Source organism: Carcharodon carcharias, chromosome 16, assembly GCF_017639515.1.
Source record: "Carcharodon carcharias isolate sCarCar2 chromosome 16, sCarCar2.pri, whole genome shotgun sequence".
Taxonomy (NCBI): Eukaryota; Metazoa; Chordata; class Chondrichthyes; order Lamniformes; family Lamnidae; genus Carcharodon; species Carcharodon carcharias.
Window position 1 is genome coordinate 45,293,359 of NC_054482.1, and position 19,638 is coordinate 45,312,996.

Genomic DNA, 19,638 nt, shown 5'->3' on the forward strand with positions numbered 1-19,638 from the left:
AAAAAAACTCCTTCAAAAAAGCTATTCCTAAAAATTTAAATCCCCTTAAAAACAAACATCTATTTCACTCACCATATCAAAGACAGCTAACCCCTTAATAATCTCTTAAAACTCTCAATTAAAATATCAAAACACCCCCCTTCTGAGGTAAGTGGTTGTGGACCTTTTGAAACTCAACCAAACAGTGGGAAAAGGGCTCTATTGTATATCAAGACTTATACAATGTTGGTGAGTGTAATGGTCAACTTATCTTGGCAGGACAGAGCCCTTCATTCACTGCAGTGAATATATCTAGCCCATCCATTTACAGAATCTAGCTATTGAAACAGCTTTTTTTGTATTTCAAAGCCTGTTAATGGAGGAATTCCAGGGCAAGTTGACTTTATTTTCTCATTCCCCACTTGGGAATGGGATTCCTCCATGGTTCACATCCCCTCTGAAAGTCCATGAACTATGTATACTTGCCGAAGGGGTCAACTCCACAAAAATTGTGTGTGGGAGCTTGGACTATCCACCTCCCGCACCCGTCCCCTCCCTCCCTCCCCTGCAATGCAGCCAGCAAGCGCAGGAGTGCTGCATGTGGGAAAGCAAAAATAGCTGGAAACATCAATGGGACAGGAATTCTGGAATCTGGGCCCACCGGCCATTTTAAAGGGCTCCCAAGCTGGCCTGACACAGTGAAAATCCAGGCCATGGTTACAAGTTGACCAAGGTTGAAAAATAGACATTGCAGGGTACATAACATTTTGAAAATAAAGACTGAGTAGGAAATGAGGAGGACTAGCCCTGATCATAAAGGATGACATTAGGACAGTAGCGTGAAAGGATCTTGACACAGAAGATCATCAAGTAGAATCAGTATGGGTAGAGATTAGGGATAATAAGGTCAGAAAATGCTGTGAGGAGTAATTTGTAAGCCACCTAAAAGTAGTTATGCCATTGGAGAGAGCATTAAACACAAAATAATTGGAGCTTGTGACAAATGCAATGTAATAAATGTGGGTGGGCTTTAATCTACATATAGGTTGGAACCATCAGATTGTCAAAGGTCGTCTGAAAGATGAGAATGTAGAATGTTTTAGTGACAGTTCTCCGGAACAATAAATTGTGGAGCCAACTATGGATAAAACTCTCTTAGATATAGTATTAAGCACCGCCCGCAATTGGGCTCTGACCATGATTTCACGTTGGCTGGCCAATTAACAGCCAGCTAGCATGAAATGCAAGCTGAAAGTTTCAGTGCTGCTGGGGTGGGGGGAGCGAGGAGCACGAGCACTGAAGTCTGCGCATGCATGGGGCAGCACGCATTGAGAGCTCCCTGAAGGCACAGAGCTGCCTCAGGGAGCTGAATAATTTTAAAATGAAAAATAAAGATTTCAGATTATGTTAAAAATGTTTTATTTTTTTTTTAATTTACTGTTGGAAACTCATCCCACCTGTAAAAAATGCAGAGGCCACCTGGCCTATTTGTCCACCCGCCAACCATAAGATTGGACAGGCAGTGAAAAATAGCTTTTAAATACTTGCTTAAGGGCCTTAATAGGCCTCTTAATTGTCGGTGGGTGCACAGCCGACTCTCGCGCACACCCGCCAACTGAAATATCATGCTGGTGCACGATGACATCAGGACGCTTGCCTGACATCATCACGCACTATTTTACTCCCGATTCGGTCGGGTGCGCACCTGCCTATGGGATGAAAAATTCTACCCCAGGAGTCAGGGTTAATCCCAACAGGCAATCCTGCCTCTAAGCAGACTTCATGCCTTGGAAAACAGGGTGCCTCTTATCAGGCCAACCACCTTTGCTGGACATGGAAGCAAAAGTGAAGGAGAATCAATGCCATAGTGACTAGTTTAAAAGGCCCACCTCCGTTCCTAGAAACATTGGCCAGGTTCTTCAATGATATCAGCTTATCCACATAAAGTTAAAGCTATAGATCAGTATAAAGCACGACCCATCCCCACCCCACCACCCTCACCAGTATCCATTTTATAACCACAACCTACAAGCCCTATAATAATATTTGAAAGTTGTTGAAAAGCTCATAAATCTGTCAAAATAAACAAGCATCCCTTGAATAGGCACTTGAAAACTATTACCCTCTTCAAAATCTTATAACGCTTGTCAAAATAAATAAACATCACTTGAATATACATTTAAACACAATAGTCTCTTCAGAATCTCATAGAAATGTCAAAATAAACAAACATCCTTTGAACAGATGCATAAAAACCATTATCACCTTCAGAATCTCATAAATCTGCCAAAATAAACATCACATGAAGAAGCACCAAAACTGTCAAGGCAATCAAACTCACATTCTCCAGGACAGCTGAATAAATATACCCTGCACTTTAGAACTTATTAATGGATTTGAAGAAAGCAAAAGCTCAAAGACCTGTCAAGGTTTTCAAATAACCAGACAGATACCTGGGCTGAACTGCACTTAATGAATTGGAAAAATTTAAACAATTAGCTATTAAACTCACACTGGGCTACACTTTCAATATAGTGCAAGGTGCTACAGTAAAGTCCTGCCATTCGCAGGGCTTATGTTCCCGCGAAAACTTGCAAACAACAAAATCATAAATGATGAAAATGCTTTTCAATGAGAGTCAGTTAGATAGGTTCCAGCAATGCAAGGGCAGCATTGGTTTGTGCAGTTACTGTGCAGCAAATTATGGTACAGTACCTGTATACAACAGACAAATGGAGCCTCTGAGACATGTATTAAAAGTTTTCAATTAAATCCTCATTTAAGAAAAAAAGGAATCACCTCAAAACTGGCGGACAAAATTGGTGAATATTTCAAAATTGAACAGAGCAGTTATTGCAGCTCAGGACTAAGAGATTCAAACATTTCCAGGTTATTCTCTCAATTCGGCTGCAATTCAGCTGCAACCATTCCAGTCACTGCAACACACCCCTGTCAGAAAGGTGCTGAAAAAAAGAGATTTAAACATCCACAGCCAGGACTAATGGAAGGAATCCGCTTCTAGAGACTTCGACACCGTCTCCCCGTTAAAATGTACCGAGGTCTCTGCTCCGTCATGCTGCCATCTCCTTGGGGAAAGAGGAGAGAAGGGAAAGAAAACGCGAATTAGTGAACAATTGCTCATGCGATGGGTGATGTGGTGTACAAAGGTTTTAGCACAGGTAAGCGAATACATGAACAAGGAAGTCGCAAAAGGCAGGACTTTACTGAATAGCATTTTATCCAGTATATGATTTATTCTCATGCATCATTAGATTTTTCCACATTTACAATGATCTTTCACAGCCTGACAGTTGTAGGAAGTAACAACCTGGCAACCACATTATTTAATGGCCAGGTCCATTTTCTAATCACAGCACTGTCACCACTCACCTTACTGAACACAGATACAACTCAGGCTACAGCTTTTAATAATGAATCATAAAGGAGGCAATATCATTTTTACTCACCTTTTATATTCTTTTCGCCTCCAATCCATAGTTTGTGCCGCCGCTCTGCCGATGTTATTTCAGTAGGCTTCCGAATCATGGTTATCTCCATGAAAATTCTGGAAGTTCTAAAATGCCCACTTCTACAAATGCCCAGTTATAAATAGGAACGTAATGAGTTCATTACCCGCCCACTTTACCATGCTACTGAATGGCCAGAGGAGGGGTTTCCACATTTGCTGCTTGATGGCCATTTTTTTCCTGACCCCGACTCCATTGTGGAAACACAAAATCCCGGCCATTGTGTCTGCCTACACAGTAGAAGACACAAATTGCATCCCAGTAATAGAGCGTAACCAAGGGGCTAATAAGAGTGAGGAACATGAGGTAATTAATATCAGCAGAGAAAAAGTGTTGCAGAAACAAGGGACAAATCCCCACGATCTAATGGCCTAAATCCAAGGGCCATAAATGAGCTAGCTGCAGATAGTGAATGTGCTGGTGATTATTTTCCAAAATTCTCTAGAATCTGGAACAGTCCCAGCAGAATGGAAGTTAACAAATGTAACAGTGCTATTCAAGAAAGGAGGGAGAGAAAGCACAGAACTACAAGCCATTTAGCCTGAAATTGTCAGGTAATTATTGGAATCCATTATTAAAGAACTCTTAACAATGTTTTTAGAAAATCATAGCATGATCAGGCAAAATCAACATGGTTCTAGAACAAAGACCAAAGAAAAATACAGCACAGGAACAGGCCCTTCGGCCCTCCAAGCCTGCGCCAATCATATTGCCCATCAACTAAAACATTTTGCACTTCGGGGTCCGTATCCCTCTATTCCCATCCTATTCACTTGTCAAGCTGCCTCTTAAACACCACTATCGCACCTGCTTCCACCACCTCCTCTGGCAGCGAATTCCAGACACACTACCCTCTGCGTAAAAAACTTGCCCTGCACATCTCCTCTATAGTTTTCTCCTCTCACCTTAAATCTATGTCCCCTAGTAATTGACTCTTCCACCCTGGGAAAAAACTTCTGACTATCTACTCTGTCCATGCCACTCATAATTTTGTAAACTTCTATCAAGTTGCCCCTCAATCTCTGTCGCTCTAGTGAGAACAATCTGAGTTTCTCCAACCTCTCCTCATAGCTAATAACGTCCAGACCAGGCAGCGTCCTGGTAAACCTCCTCTGCACCCTCTCCAATGCCTCCATATCCTTCTGGTAATGTGGCGACCAGAATTGCACGCAATATTCCAAGTGTGGCCTAACCAAGGTCTATACAGCTGCAGCGTGACTTCCCAGCTTTTATACTCAATACCCCTGCCAATGAAGGCAAGCATGCCTTTTTTTACAAAAGGGAAATCATGTTTAACAATTTTATTCGAGTTTTTTGAGGATGTAACTAGTAAGGTAGATAAAGGGGAACCGGTAGATGTAATATCCTTGGCTTTCCAAAAGGCCACACAAAAGGCCATAAGGTGCCACACAAAAGTTTCATACAAAAGATGGAATTGGGGGTAATATATTAGCATGGGTAGATGGTTGGTTAGTGGCCAGAAGCAACAGGGGAATAAATGGGGCATTTTCAAGTTGGCAGGCTGTGAGTGCTGCAAGAGTCAATTTTGGGACCTCAGCTATTCAAATGGCTTTGACGAAGAGACCTAGAGTAACTTATCTAAGTTTGCTGATGATAAAGCTAAGTGGGAATGTAAGCTGTAAGGAGAATACAACAAAGCTGCAAAGAGATATAGGGAAGAACTTTCCCCCACGTCAGATGGGGGGGTGTTAAGGAGTGGGCACGTACGGGCACGCTTCCAATCGACATCCCCAATCAGGGGCACGCCACCATTTTACATGGGCGGGCCAATTAAAGCTATACAGGAAGCGCGGAAGAGCGCACTCATTTCCCTGAGGCTAAGTGCTGCCTCAGGGAGATCGGCGCCAAATTTAAAAATGTTACATGTAGAGAAATTAAATTTCCCTGACATGTCCCCTCATGTGATACTGTCACATGAGTTGGGACATGTCCATCACTTTTAAGTAAACTTTTATTAAATTTTTTAAGACCGACGTGAAACCTCATCCCCACCCGTGGAATAGGTTTCATGCTTTTTCTGAAGCCCAGCAGGGCTCCCGGCCTGTCCGCCCACCAAGTCCATTAACTAGTCTAATTACTTCTTAAATGGCCTCAATTGTCCGTTGACAGGTCGGCAGGCACACAGCTGATTCGGCTGCGCCTCCACTGACCTGAAAGCTGAAATGACGCGGGGTGACGTCGGGAGTTCTGCCCAACGTCATCCCGTGACATTTTACGTGTTGGCGAGTGGCCCCCCCCCCCTCCCCCACTCACCGACCTCAATATCCTGCCCATAGACAAGCTGAAGACAAATGGCAGATGGAGTCAAGTATGGGGAAGTATGAGGTTATTCACTTTAGTAGTAGGAATAGAAAAGCAGAATATTTTTTAAAAGGTGTAAAAACATGTATGTTCTGAGAGACTTCGGTAGACTTATACAAGGAACACAAAGTTCACATGCAGGTACAGCAAACAATTCAGAAGATAAATGGCATAAATGCCTTTATTGCAAAGGGATTTGATAACAAGAGTAAAGATGCCTTGCTACAATTAAAGAAGGACATACTTGGAGATTGTACTGTGGTTGTTCACTAGATTGGCTGCAGGGATGAGAAGATGAGTAAATTAAGCCTATACTCTCTGGAGTTTAGAAGAATGAGAGGTGATCATTTTGAAACATACAGGTCTCTGAATGGGTTTGACAGGGTAGACATTAAGAGGTTGTTTTCTCTGTCTGGGGAATCTAAAAAAGGGGAGCAAAGTCTCAGGATAAGGGGCCAAACATTTAGGACTGAGATAAGTAGAAATTACTTCACTCAAAGAGTTGTGAATCTTTGGAATTCTCTACCCCAGACGGTTGTTAATGCACCATTGAATATATTTAAATATGAGATAGACAGATCTTTGGTCTCTCTTAGGGAATCAAGGGATGTAGGGAATGGGCAGGAAAGTGAAGTTCCTGCTGAAGATTAGCCACGATTGTATTGAATGGCGGAGCAGGCTAGATTGGCCATATGGTCTACTGCTGTTCTTATTTCTTATGTTCTTAAGCTTTGGTGAGTTACTGCAGTGAATCTTGTAGATACTACAATATCTGCAGCCATGGAACACTTATGGTGAAGAGAATGGATGTTGAAATCAATGGATGGGATGTTAATCAATTGAGCTGCTTTGTCCTGGATAGTTTCAAAGGTTATTGGAGCTGCGTCTACCCAGACAAGTGGAAAGTGTTCTATCATACTCATGATGTACATTATAGATGGTGGCCCACTTACGGCAGAATATCCAACCACTTGACCTGTTCCTGCAGCCACACTATTTATGCAACTGATCTAGTTCAGTTTCTGGTCAATAGTGGCCATCAAGATTGAATGTCAAGCAAAGATGATTATGCTGTCTTTTTAAAGATGGTCATTCCCTGATACTTGTGTGGCATGAAAGTTATTTGTCACCTAACAGCCCAAGCCTGGATGTTTTCCATGTTTTGCTTCATGCAGGCATGCACGGATTCATATCTGTGGAATTGTGCATGGTTTTGATTACTGTGCAAGTCATACTTTATAATGTAGGTCATTGCCAAAGAAGATCAAAATGGATATGGAAAGGGCACTGCCCTGAGGAACTTCTGTGGCATTGTTCTGGACCCTCCAACGATCACCCGCAACCCTATTTCTTTGCACTAGGTATGACTGCAGCCACTGATCCCCATTATCTTTAGTTTTACTAGGGCTCCTTGGTGTCATGCTCTTGTTTTGTCCCTATTAACAATTCAAGGGAGAATGTACTATTAACAAACACCCTTCTTATTTCAGCTTATCAGCTATTGAAACTCTCATGTATGCATTTGTTACCTCTAGATTGGACTATTCCATTGCTCTCGTGGCTGGCCTCCCATCTTTCACCTTCATAGACTCAAAGTCATCCAAAACTCTGCTGCCTATATCCTAACTTGCACCAAGCCCTCATCCATCACCCCTGTGGTTTCTGACCGACAATGGCTCCCAGTCTAGCAGTGCCTCGATTTTAAAGTTCTCACCCTTGTTTTCAAATCCCACCATGGCATCACCTTTCCCTACCATGGTAACATCCTCCAGCCCTACAAACTCTGTGCTCCTCCAATTCTGGCCTCTTGTGCATCCCAGATTTTAATTGTTCCATCATTAGTGGTTGTGCCTTCAGGCAATTAGGCCCATAGTTCTCTATAAGTCTCTCTGCCTTTCTACTTCCCTACCTTTCTCTCTTTCAAGATGCTCTTTAAAACCTATCTCTTTGACCAATCACTCCTTATGTAGCTTGGTATCAAATTTTGTTTGATGTCTCCTGCAAAGTGTTTTGGGATGTTTGACTATGTTAAAGATCCAATATAAATGCGAGTCATGGATGTTGGTCAGTACTTAAGTAAAACTATATGGAATAATATGGATGAGAAAATTTAATAACCTAGTTCCATTATTTATATCATGTGTTGTGGTGTTCAAAATGCCAGCAGAGTTATTGTTTAGTGGTTATTTTATTATCAACATAAAATTTAAAAACAGGTTATTAGGAATGAATAGCAGATATATCCATACTCCAATCCTGCAAAAATCACATATCCAAATATTAATGATGTACTTTGTCTCTTTCAGTTCTCCCCACCATCCAACATGGACCTCAAGTATTCAGTACCATTGAGGGAGTCCCAGTAAAGCTACCTTGCAAAGCACATGGTGTTCCCAAACCTTCTATTGTCTGGACTAAGGTACTCAGCTATTTTATAAACAGATAATCTGCTTCCAAAAATTCCAGGAAAATAATTTCAACCCTTTTGGCCTAAAGTGGCCTCTTAAAGTGGCTTGAAGTGCCATCAACTGGAAGTTGGAGAAGGATAATGACAGTCTATTGTTATCCTGTTTGTGTTTAGCCACGTATATCATAGCCAATTGGTGTATCGATATTGTAATTAGTCATTCCCTATTGATATGCTAATTATGTCATTATTTATTCCCTACAATTAAATTTAAGCTGAACCATCATGTCCACCAAATTTGTCACACATTGTCACTAATGTCATGTTGGAATACGGTAGATTCATTACAATGCATTTGATAAACTCAAATTTCCAGCATTTTTATTCTCATTTCTCATCTACATGTGGTAGTGTCCTTATTAAAATATTCCCAAATGAAACACAAGCTATCTGGTATAAAACTTTAGCAAAAGGTTTGGGAAATATAATTGTGTTGCAGATTTCCACATGGTCCCAAGAGATACAGCAGAATTAAGACTTATCATTGATAAGTGTAAATCACATTTTGGCTGACCTCAGTAACATGTAAGCTGAACCATTTTAACATAGTGTGTGTCATATCAATGCATTGCAATGTAACATTACCCCAAAATGTAAATAATGTTAAAATGCCTTTAATGTTGTGTATACATGTACCAAATGAAAATTTTAATTGTCACTCCTACTTTGCAAGGCTAAAAATTTACATTATGACATTAATGTAGTGATTATTTTCCTCACAGAACAAAAATTGCTTATCAGTAATATTTCTACTAATTGTTTACCTTTTGTGGTGTTATGGAGATTTTGATTTGATAGCTGATCTGTAGAGTTGGAAGCTCATATATTTTATATATATATATATAGGTAGATAGATATAATATAGATATCATAGAGATAGAACAATAATTGATAGCAAATAGGAAAACAAACTTCAAAATTTCTAAAACTCTCCATCTGTGAGGATGAACTTAAGCAGAGAGCAGAATGTTACAAAACAGGCTTGCTGATGGTCAGTGAAATACACTGCAAATTAAAATACAACACAATAAATGCTCTGTAAGTCATTCCTTTGTATTTAAAGGGTATAAAACATGTATTGGACAACGTATTGAAAGTTGCCAGTGTTCATGGAACCAAAATGCAGTAGGTGTTAATGTTTTCAAAAATAAATTTAATTGGACTACCCAGTGTCTTCAGGGAGCTATTGTCTTATCTTAAACTCGGTAAGGAACAGTGCATAAAATGTTTGCGCTTCACCAAGGGAAATTTGCCACCTGTGTACATTGCAGCCTCAGCCCAGGACAAGGATAGCTTTGCCAGCGGCTTGAAGGTGTCCTTGGCCATAAACCTTTGCACGTCAGGCACCTTCCAGGCTGGAGCAGGTGATATTTGGAACATTTTCCGGTTCGCCATTCATTGCTGCATCAGAGAAGTAAGTCATTAGGCTCTTTAAACGAAGTAAGTTGAATACATTTCATTCTCACTTGCTAGAGAGAATTATGTGAAGTGAGCACGCAGCTTTGCCAGGATTGCAGGCTTCCAATGGTGCAAGCTGCTGTTGACTGTACGCACATCACTTTGCGGGTGCCCCATGTAAATTATAAGATGTATCCCAACTGGAAGAGATTTCATTTCCTCAATATCCAACTGGTGTGCGACCATACTCAGCACACCATGCAGGTCAATGCAGCTATCCTGGCAGCAGTCAAGATGCCTTGATTATGTGACAGTCCACTTGTATCATCTGCATTTGAGTAACCAAACGAAATCAAATGATGGCTACTGGGTGACGAGAGCCATCTGCTGACGACTGGTTCATGACTCAGGTGCACAACCAATGTACATGTGGACAGCATGCATATAATGAAAGACATGCTGCTGCACAAAGTACCAGCAAGCAATCCATTATGGTGCTTAAGCATTGCTTTCGCTGCCTGGGCTGTTCTAGAGGAGCCTAGCAATACTCAGCAGAGCACCTGTCATAGCTACTGACTTTCAATAGGGGAGAGCACAGACAACCTTGGAGGAAGACCTCCAGCAGCTCTGTCCAGGGTTTGGCCTGCACTACCTTGAAATGGGTGGCAGAAATCAGGGCTGGCTGGCTGACAGGCAATTGGTAGAGTGGCAGTGGTAGGCAGATGAATGCTTTAATCCTGAGAGACTACAGCAGGCTTATGCTCTACAAAGCCACTGCAACTTTCATGGGCAAGACGGCAGAAATTTTAGCTAGGTGTTGGGTGACCAATTTCTGTACTGCTGTGACACCCTGCAAGTCCCTTTCACATTGGTATCCACAGTTATGATGGCAGCAGTATGGACTTGTGTGACAGCAGGTTGAGCTTGCATGACTTTGGTCTGAGCTTTCACTGCAGCAGCTGGACATTGGGTGATTTCCACTTGTGTTTCAATGGAAGATGAGACATGACCATTTGATGTTGCTGCATCATGGTTCATTCCATATATGTGCTAATGGAGTTGTCCAGCGCTTGCACTCTGGAAAGGATGGACTCCAACCTCTGCACAAAGTCCTGTGTCAAGTTGGTGATGGACATCATAATGCTCCCCGAAAGTGAACACAGAGGTCCTGCCAGTCTTCCCAATGCACCAAGCATTTCCTTGTGCATACCCATCAGCCTTTTTCTGTAGGCTAACCCTTGGAAGTTCTTATCTGATTCCTCTGCAGCGGAATTGTGAGTGACTTTTCCCTCTGGGGAACTGGCACTTGAGCTGTCTTTGTCCTTTGCCCTGCCTGGAGGCCACCTGTGTCTTGTGTCTCACCATGTGCAGATCCTGCCTTTAAGCTACCCTCTAAAGTACATTTAGTATCTGAGCTATAGCTGAGTGACTGAGATTGACTGTGTTTCTTCATTATCAGTGTCTTCCTGCTCTGTACTGGCATATAAATGAGTAGGCAGCGTTTGCATGCTGCCTCTATGAGAAGCAATGGGTGCAGTTTAAATGGGCATCATGATCGCCGCAATTGATTTCGAACCTTATCGAATTTCATGTCCTTTATGCATTCCACAACTTTTTAACTCCTTGGCGACCAGATAAAATATAACAATTGGAAATGGTTGCAGGTCCTTAGTAAAGTGTAGATGCAGTGCCACTTCTGTTGCTCATTATATTAGATTACTTGGGTTTTACAGAGCAATGACAAAGTTAACAACAAATACAGTCTGTCTGAATGTGCCAAAACTGTGGGTCATTGGGATTTGAAGAATACAGAATGTTGTCCATTTCACTGATTCCAGTGTGTTCAGTTTAGTGTTTAATATTTAATAACACAGAGTTGATAGTTTACATTGTTCACAAAATATAAAGGAATGAACTTACTAGGAAGCTATTGCACCAATGTGTCTCCAAATAGCTTGTTGGAGTTTACATTATTAAAACTAAAATGCACCATTTTCAACTTTGTTCATACCAATGGGAAGAATGCAAAATCAGGGGATGGAGTGTGTGTTGGATTTTCAAAAAATATTCAATAAGGTGCCAAACAAGAGGTTATTACACAAAATTAGGAGGGATGGGATGGGCGCTTAGCCTCAGCTATTTTTAATCTACGTTAATGACTTAGATGAGAGAACTGAGAAAACTATCCAAGTTTGCTAATAATAAAAAGTCAGTTGGGAATGTAAGCTGTGAAGAGGACACAAAGAGGCTGGAGAGAGATATAGACAAGTTGTGAGTGGGCAAGAACTTGGCAGATGGGATACAATGCAGCAAAGTGTGAAGTCATCTACTTGGTAGGAAAATAAAAAAGCAGAAAACTTTTTGAATGGTGAGAGTCAAGAAATGTTTGCATCCAGAGGGCCCTGAGTGTCCTTGTACAATCACAGAAAGTTAACATGCATGTACAGCAAGCTCTTGGGAAGGCAAATGGTATATTAGCTTTTGTCACAAAGGGATTGGAATATAAAAGTAAAGAAGTCTTACTACAGTCATACAACGCATTGGTGAGGCCCTACTGAGAACTGTGTGAAATTTTGGTCTCCTTATCTAAGAAAGGTCATACTTAACCTAGAGAGAGTGCACCAAAATTCACAAGACTAGTTCCTGGGATGAGGAGTTGTCCTATAAGGAGAGATTGAGTAGACTGGAATCTACAAGAAGGAGAGGTGAGCTAATTAAAACACACAAAATTCTGAAGAGTCAGTCTCAAAATAAGAGGTTGGCCATTTCAGACTGGGATGAGAAATTTCTTAACTCCAAGGGTTCTGGGTTAGAAGCCTCTACCTTGAGAGCTGTGAATGCTCACATGTTCAAGACAGAGGTCAATAGAATTTTCAGCACCAAGGGAATTAAAGGATATGGGAATAGTGTGGGAAGGTGGAGTTGAGGTAAAAGATCAGCCATGATCTTTTTCAATGGTGGAGCAGACTCAAAGGGCCTAATAGCTTACTCCTGCTTCTGTTTCTTACATCCTTGCTAACCAAACAGTCATCTCTGTGCAGTTAGGCTAATTTGGAGGTGGATCTCCGAGTGCTACTAGTTCAAAATTCAAGGTTTGTGTTGTTTAAGCAGCAAAACAGTTGATTCTTGATGAAGGAAATCACAGGTTTCAGAAATGAATTCATTTGTCAACTGAACTTGCTTTCAACAAATTGCAGTGGAAACAAATATATATCCTCATGTGCATTGTGTCGTTTCACTGAAGCTGCAAAGAAATCCTTAGGTAAAAACAAAAAACTGCGGATGCTGGAAATCCAAAACAAAAACAGAATTACCTGGAAAAACTCAGCAGGTCTGGCAGCATCGATGGAGAAGAAAAGAGTTGACGTTTCGAGTCCTCATGACCTTTCCACAGAACTGAGTGAATATAAGGAGAGGGGTGAAATATAAGCTGGTTTAAGGTTGGGGGGGGGGGGTGTGGGTGTGGTTGTAGGGACAAACAAACAGTGATAGGAGCATACTCCTATCACTGCTTTTTGTCAGAGACAAAAGAACAAAAGAACACAGAGGCGTTGAAGGTGGTGATATTATCTAAACAAATGTGCTAATTAAGAATGGATGGTAGGGCACTCAAGGTACAGCTCTAGTGGGGGTGGGGTGGAAAGACTCGCAGGGCATAAAAGATTTAAAAATAATGGAAATAGGTGGGAAAAGAAAAATCTATATAAATTATTGGAAAAAACGAAAGGAAGGGGGAAGAAACAGAAAGGGGGAGGGGATGAAGGAGGGAGTTCAAGATCTAAAGTTGTTCAATTCGATATTAAGTCCGGAAGGCTGTAAAGTGCCTAGTCGGAAGATGAGGTGCTGTTCCTCCAGTTTGCGTTGGGCTTCACTGGAACAATGCAGCAAGCCAAGGACAGACATGTGGGCAAAAGAGCAGGGTGGAGTGTTAAAATGGCAAGCGACAGGGAGGTTTGGGTCATTCTTGCTGACAGACCGCAGGTGTTCTGCAAAGCGGTTGCCCAGTTTACGTTTGGTCTCTCCAATGTAGAGGAGACCACATTGGGAGCAATGAATGCAGTAGACTAAGTTGAGGGAAATGCAAGTGAAATGCTGCTTCACTTGAAAGGAGTATTTGGGCCCTTGGACGGTGAGGAGAGAGGAAGTGAAGGGGCAGGTGTTGCATCTTTTGCGTGGGAATGGGGAGGTGCCATAGTTGGGGGTTGAGGAGTAGGGGTGATGGAGGAGTGGACCAGGGTGTTCCGGAGGGAATGATCCCTACAGAATGCTGGCAGGGGTGGGGGTGAAGGGAAGATGTGTTTGGTGGTGGCATCATGCTGGAGTTGGCAGAAATGGCAGAGGATGATCCTTTGAATGCGGAGGCTGTTGGGGTGATAAGTGAGGACGAGGGGGACCCTATCATGTTTCTGGGAGGGAGGAGATGGCGTGAGGGCGGATGCGCGGTAGATGGGCCAGACACTGTTGAGGGCCCTGTCAACAACTGTGGGTGGAAAACCTCGGTTAAGGAAGAAGGAGCACATGTCAGAGGAACTGTTTTTGAAGGTAGCATCATCAAAACAGATGCGACAGAGGCGAAGGAACTGAGAGAAAGGGATGGAGTCCTTACAGGAAGCAGGGTGTGAGGAGCTGTAGTCGAGGTAACTGTGGGAGTCGGTGGGCTATAATGGATATTGGTGGACAGTCTATCACCAGAGATTGAGACAGAGAGGTCAAGGAAGGGAAGGGAAGTGTCAGAGATGGACCATGTGAAAATGATGGAGGGGTGGAGATTGGAGCAAAATTAATAAATATTTCCAAGTCCCGATGAGAGCATGAAGCAGCACTGAAGTAATCATCGATGTACCGGAGAAAGAGTTGTGGAGGGGGGCCGGAGTAGGACTGGAACAAGGAATGTTCCACATACTCCATAAAGAGACAGGCATAGCTGGGGCCCATGCGGGTACCCATAGCCACACCTTTTGTTTGCAGGAAGTGAGAGGAGTTGAAGGAGAAATGGTTCAGTGTGAGAACAAGTTCAGCCAGACGGAGGAGAGTAGTGGTGGATGGGGATTGTTCGGGCCTCTGTTCAAGGAAGAAGCTAAGGGCCCTCAGACCATCCTGGTGGGGGATGGAGGTGTAGAGGGATTGGACGGTCATGTGAAGAGGAAGGGGTTGGGGCCAGGGAACTGGAAATTGTTGATGAGACGTAAGGTGTCAGAGGAATCACGGATGTAGGTGGGAAGGGACTGGACAAGGAGAGAGAGAAGTGAGTCAAGATAACGAGAAATGAGTTCCGTGGGGCAGGAGCAGGCTGACACAATCGGTCTACTGGGACAGTTCTGTTTGTGGATTTTGGGTAGGAGGTAGAAGCAGGCCGTCCGATGTTGGGCGACTATCAGGTTGGAAACTGTGGGAGGAAGATCTCCAGAGGAGATGAGGTCAGTGACAGTCCTGGAAACAATGGCTTGATGTTCAGTGGTGGGGTCATGGTCCAGGGAGAGGTAGGAGGAAGTGTCTGCGAGTTGACGCTCTCCTCACTGTCCAAGGGCCCAAACACTCCTTTCAAGTGAAGCAGCATTTCACTTGCATTTCCCCCAACTTAGTCTACTGCATTCGTTGCTCCCAATGCGGTCTCCTCTACATTGGAGAGACCAAACGTAAACTGGGCAACCGCTTTGAAGAACACCTGCGGTCTGTCAGCAAGAATGACCCAAACCTCCCTGTCGCTTGCCATTTTAACACTCCACCCTGCTCTCTTGCCCACATGTCTGTCCTTGGCTTGCTGCATTGTTCCAGTGAAGCCCAACGCAAACTGGAGGAACAGCACCTCATCTTTCGACTAGGCACTTTACAGCCTTCTGGACTTGATATCGAATTCAACAACTTTAGATCTTGAACTCCCTCCTCCATTCCCACCCCCTTTCTGTTTCTTCCCCCTTCCTTTTATTTCTTCCAATAATTTATATAGATTTTTCTTTTCCCACCTATTTCCATTATTTTTAAATCTTTTATGCCCTGCTAGTCTTTCCACCCCATCCCCACTAGAGCTGTACCTTGAGTGTCCTAGTATCCATTCTTAATTAGCACATTAATTTAGATAATATCACCACCTTCAACACCTCTGTGTTCTTTTGTTCTTTTGTCTGTGACATCTTTTGATTATCTGCTGCTATCATTGCTTGCTTGTCCCTACAACCACACTGCCCACCACCCCCCCTCCGCAACTTCTCTCCCCCCACCCCACCCCACCTTAAACCAGCTTATATTTCACCCCTCTCCTTATATTCACTCAGTTCTGTGGAAGGGTCATGAGGACTCGAAACGTCAACTCTTTTCTTCTCCGCCGATGCTGCCAGACCTGCTGAGTTTTTCAAGGTAAATCTGTTTTTGTTAAGAAATCCTTAGGTCCTGTCTTGCTTACCCACTTGGACCATAGTGTTAGCTAAATATATTAAAAAACAATAAGATCTTTATATCAGAATAAAATTAACAAAATTTATACAGAAGAGTATATATTTCAACTGAATCATGTTAAATACAGTAAATGACATATATAAGATATTGACCTCAATAATAGCGACCAAAATACAAACTGAATGATAAGTCTTGATAAGATTCATAAGTTCTAGAACTGACATCTTGCAATTTCTGCCATGCTTGATACCAACTTGACTTAAATTCTTGTCACAAAGATTTTATGAATCTGCTAAAAGATATTCTGTAAATTGTAGAACTTTCTACAAGCAAGTTAATCCCCTTTGTAAATAATTTCTATTTTCTTTTACAGAATGGTGAACTCATTAGTCAACATATGGGGAAAATCAACACAGATTCTAATGGTAGTTTATTAATATCTTCACCAACTGGTGAAGAAACTGGGGAATTTGTGTGTACAGCAACAAATGCAGCAGGCTACGCCTCACGCAAAGTTCAACTGACAGTTTATGGTATGAGTTCATATTCAATCTTAATTTAGTACAGGAAGAAAATATAATATTGTTTATTGATCACACTCTGGCTTGAAGAACGTGTGTTCAAGTCTTTTAATAATAAGATGAGTTCAGGGTCGATATTTTGATTCATGGCAAACAATGTAATTTTTCTCCATATGCTTAAAGGATTATGAAAGCTGTTTTTTTATTTATATTTAACAGACGAGGCCATATATTGCTGTTATGCATTCTCAGTTTTTACATATATTTTCTTGCAAATTGTCCTGATGAGTGCAAGACAAAAAGCTTTGACAAAATATGTCCCCTTTTTCAGCAATACATATATGTTTGTTATTCTGGCACATCCCTGCACATCAGTTGGCTCTGCACTCATCCAGAGCCTGGCAACAACTGACATGATAGTGAGACAATTACTTTCTGTCACTACAGGCTTTGAATAGGGCAGGCTACAACATAGTTGTACTTTTCCCATATTGTTCATGTTGACAATGGTAATGCTAACGCCACAACATTTTAAATTAGCAGTATCGGTGGTAAAATGTAAATATTGATGATTCTTATGCCAATAAAATCAAGACAGAAGTGCAGTTCTGTTAAAGAATATTGCATTTTTCTACTATTTCATACCAAACAGATTACCATTGTTGAAAAGTTGAGGCCCTCTTGACCTGTAATATGCAGTCATGTTGCCTTTCTTCTTCGTGATTTCAGAGTAGTAATCAATAGGAATTCCTGCTCAGTGACTTGCACTTTAAGTTACTGGAGACATGACAAATCAACCAGAGTAGAATCCTCACAAACATGTTAATTATTTAACACAGAATACTGGATTTGATCAAACAGTAATTGGTTCAGGGCAGTATATCCCTATGATTCAAAGTCATTTCTGATGCTAAAAAATGTTTGAATTTTGCCAATAATTTGAAAGAAGGAAGATAAATAACACAGAAATTTGAAATTTAGGGCTAGATTTTCATCTCAGAGGCAGGAATCAGGAGGCAGGATTAATCCCGCATTATGATCTTGCCTCTGTTGTCAGGCTGCCAGGAAAGAAGATTTTCCAGCAGCCATGGCTCTAATCGGCCTGGAGACAAACTGCATGAGGTGGGTACAGAAGCAGGATGATTCTGGAGCGGGCAGGTTAAAAGACCGCCCCCATTCCCAAAAACAATCAGCCCAATTCTTCCAAGGGAGCGAGTGGCAAAGGTTGAGCTGCAGCGGGGAGGCCTCACAATTTATAGAATTTTAAACCTTGTGATCGATGTAAATTTCCCCTCACCACCTAGCTCCATCACCCTCCTCACTCCCCTCACCCCCTCATGCCCTCACTTCACCTCCCTGACCCTTACCCCCTCACCCTTTATCCCCTTTATGAACAGAACACTCAAGTCCTATTATAACAGTTGGGAGCCATTGATTAGCCCATAAAACTCCCCATATAAACATAGGCTCTTCAAACCAGCTATGTATCATATTTGGAAACATTAGAAAATGATTAAGCAGTTGGATTACAGCCAGGAACCCATAAAACTCCCAAGTAAACAAACTGATCTCAGAATTGCTATCTCAGCAGATGTCTGAGGTGAAGTCATAAAAATAATGGGAGAAGATTAAACATTTACGGATTGTTATCATTCTACGCTACCCTTTCAATAGTGTGAAATATACTTTACCTTTTTATCCATTAGATGAACATTTTTTACTCATGTGAAGATTTTTTCACATTTACAACATTGAACTTTTACTTGACAGCTTGGCAGAAGGTTACTGGCAAAAACATTGTTTAACGTTAGTTGCATCTTCCAAAAACAGCACTGCCATGACTCACCTTAATGAACACATACAACTCATTTAATGATGAACTGTAAAGGAGGCAAAATCTTTTTATTTAACTTCTAAACTCTTCCCACCCCCAATCCATGGTTCATGCCTCCATGCAGCTGGTATAAAACCTGACAGCTGCTTAAAGTCTTGCCACTCCCCTGAAAATTAAAAATCTTACCTAGGGTGGGCTCTTAATGAGTTCACAAAGAGGTTAAGTGGGTGAGTAATAGGCATAGGTCTGGTTTCTGCTTGCACTGCTCAAAATGATGCAAGGCAGAAACAGAGACGTGATTTCCAGCCATGCAGCTTGGCAGCCATTCTTTTTGCCATCTGTCTCTGTTTAGTCCCATTTCATGGCAGCAATATCTGGCCATTAGCATTTTTTAAAAATCACCTATTCTCAGTAGTGCATCTTTTTAAATTACTCTGCCTCATTTAATCTGAACAGAAAAAGGGAATTATTAAAAAATAAATAAGTGATTAGATTTATATAGTGTACTGCTTTCTCTTTGTCTAGTTTGCTGTTAAATGCCTCCTTGATACACATTAAGCATAAAATGGAAGCAAGTAATCAGGAAACTCTCTGTGCTCTGATTAAAAGCTTACATTTTGCTTAAAGTCAATAATTAATTCTCCATGCAATTATCTGAAGTCAGGTCTGGATGATTTGTGTCCCAGACTGCTGAGGGAGGCAAAGGAGGAGATCGCAGGGGCTCTGACACAAATTTTTAATTTCTCTCTGGCCACGGGGGAAGTGCCAGAGGACTGGAGAACAGCTAATGTGGTTCCGTTATTTAAGAAGGGTTGTAGAGATAAGCCAGGGAACTACAGACCAGTGAGTCTCACGTCAGTGGTTGGGAAACTATTGGAGAAGATCCTGAAGGAGAGAATCTATCTCCACTTGGAGAGGCAAGGTTTGATCAGGGATAGTCAGCAGGGCTTTGTCAGAGGGAGGTCATGCCTCACAAATTTGATTGAATTTTTTGAGGAGGTGACCAGGTGTGTAGATGAGGGTAGTGCAGTTGATGTAGTTTATATGGATTTCAGCAAAGCCTTTGACAAGGTCCCACATGGGAGACTTATAAAGAAGGCATATGCACATGGGATACAGGGTAATTTGATAAGGTGGATTCAAAATTGGCTTAGGTGTAGGAGACAGAGGGTGATGACAGAAGGATGCTTTAGTGAC

General features: G+C 41.9%; 1 protein-coding gene across 4 annotated transcripts in view; it reads left to right on the plus strand.

Annotated features, from left to right (window-relative positions):
* The window catches only part of hmcn1 (hemicentin 1), a 725,933-nt gene that overhangs the window by 340,131 nt on the left and 366,164 nt on the right, over window positions 1-19,638 (plus strand). For all 4 annotated transcript variants that reach the window (XR_005945469.1, XM_041207700.1, XM_041207701.1 and 1 more), the window contains exons 20-21: window positions 8,135-8,247; window positions 16,460-16,619. Coding sequence is in view for 3 of the 4 variants with exons in the window: in XM_041207700.1 (XP_041063634.1) it covers window positions 8,135-8,247; window positions 16,460-16,619 (273 nt within the window). In the remaining variant the exon portion in view is untranslated. The remainder of the gene's footprint in view (window positions 1-8,134; window positions 8,248-16,459; window positions 16,620-19,638) is intronic.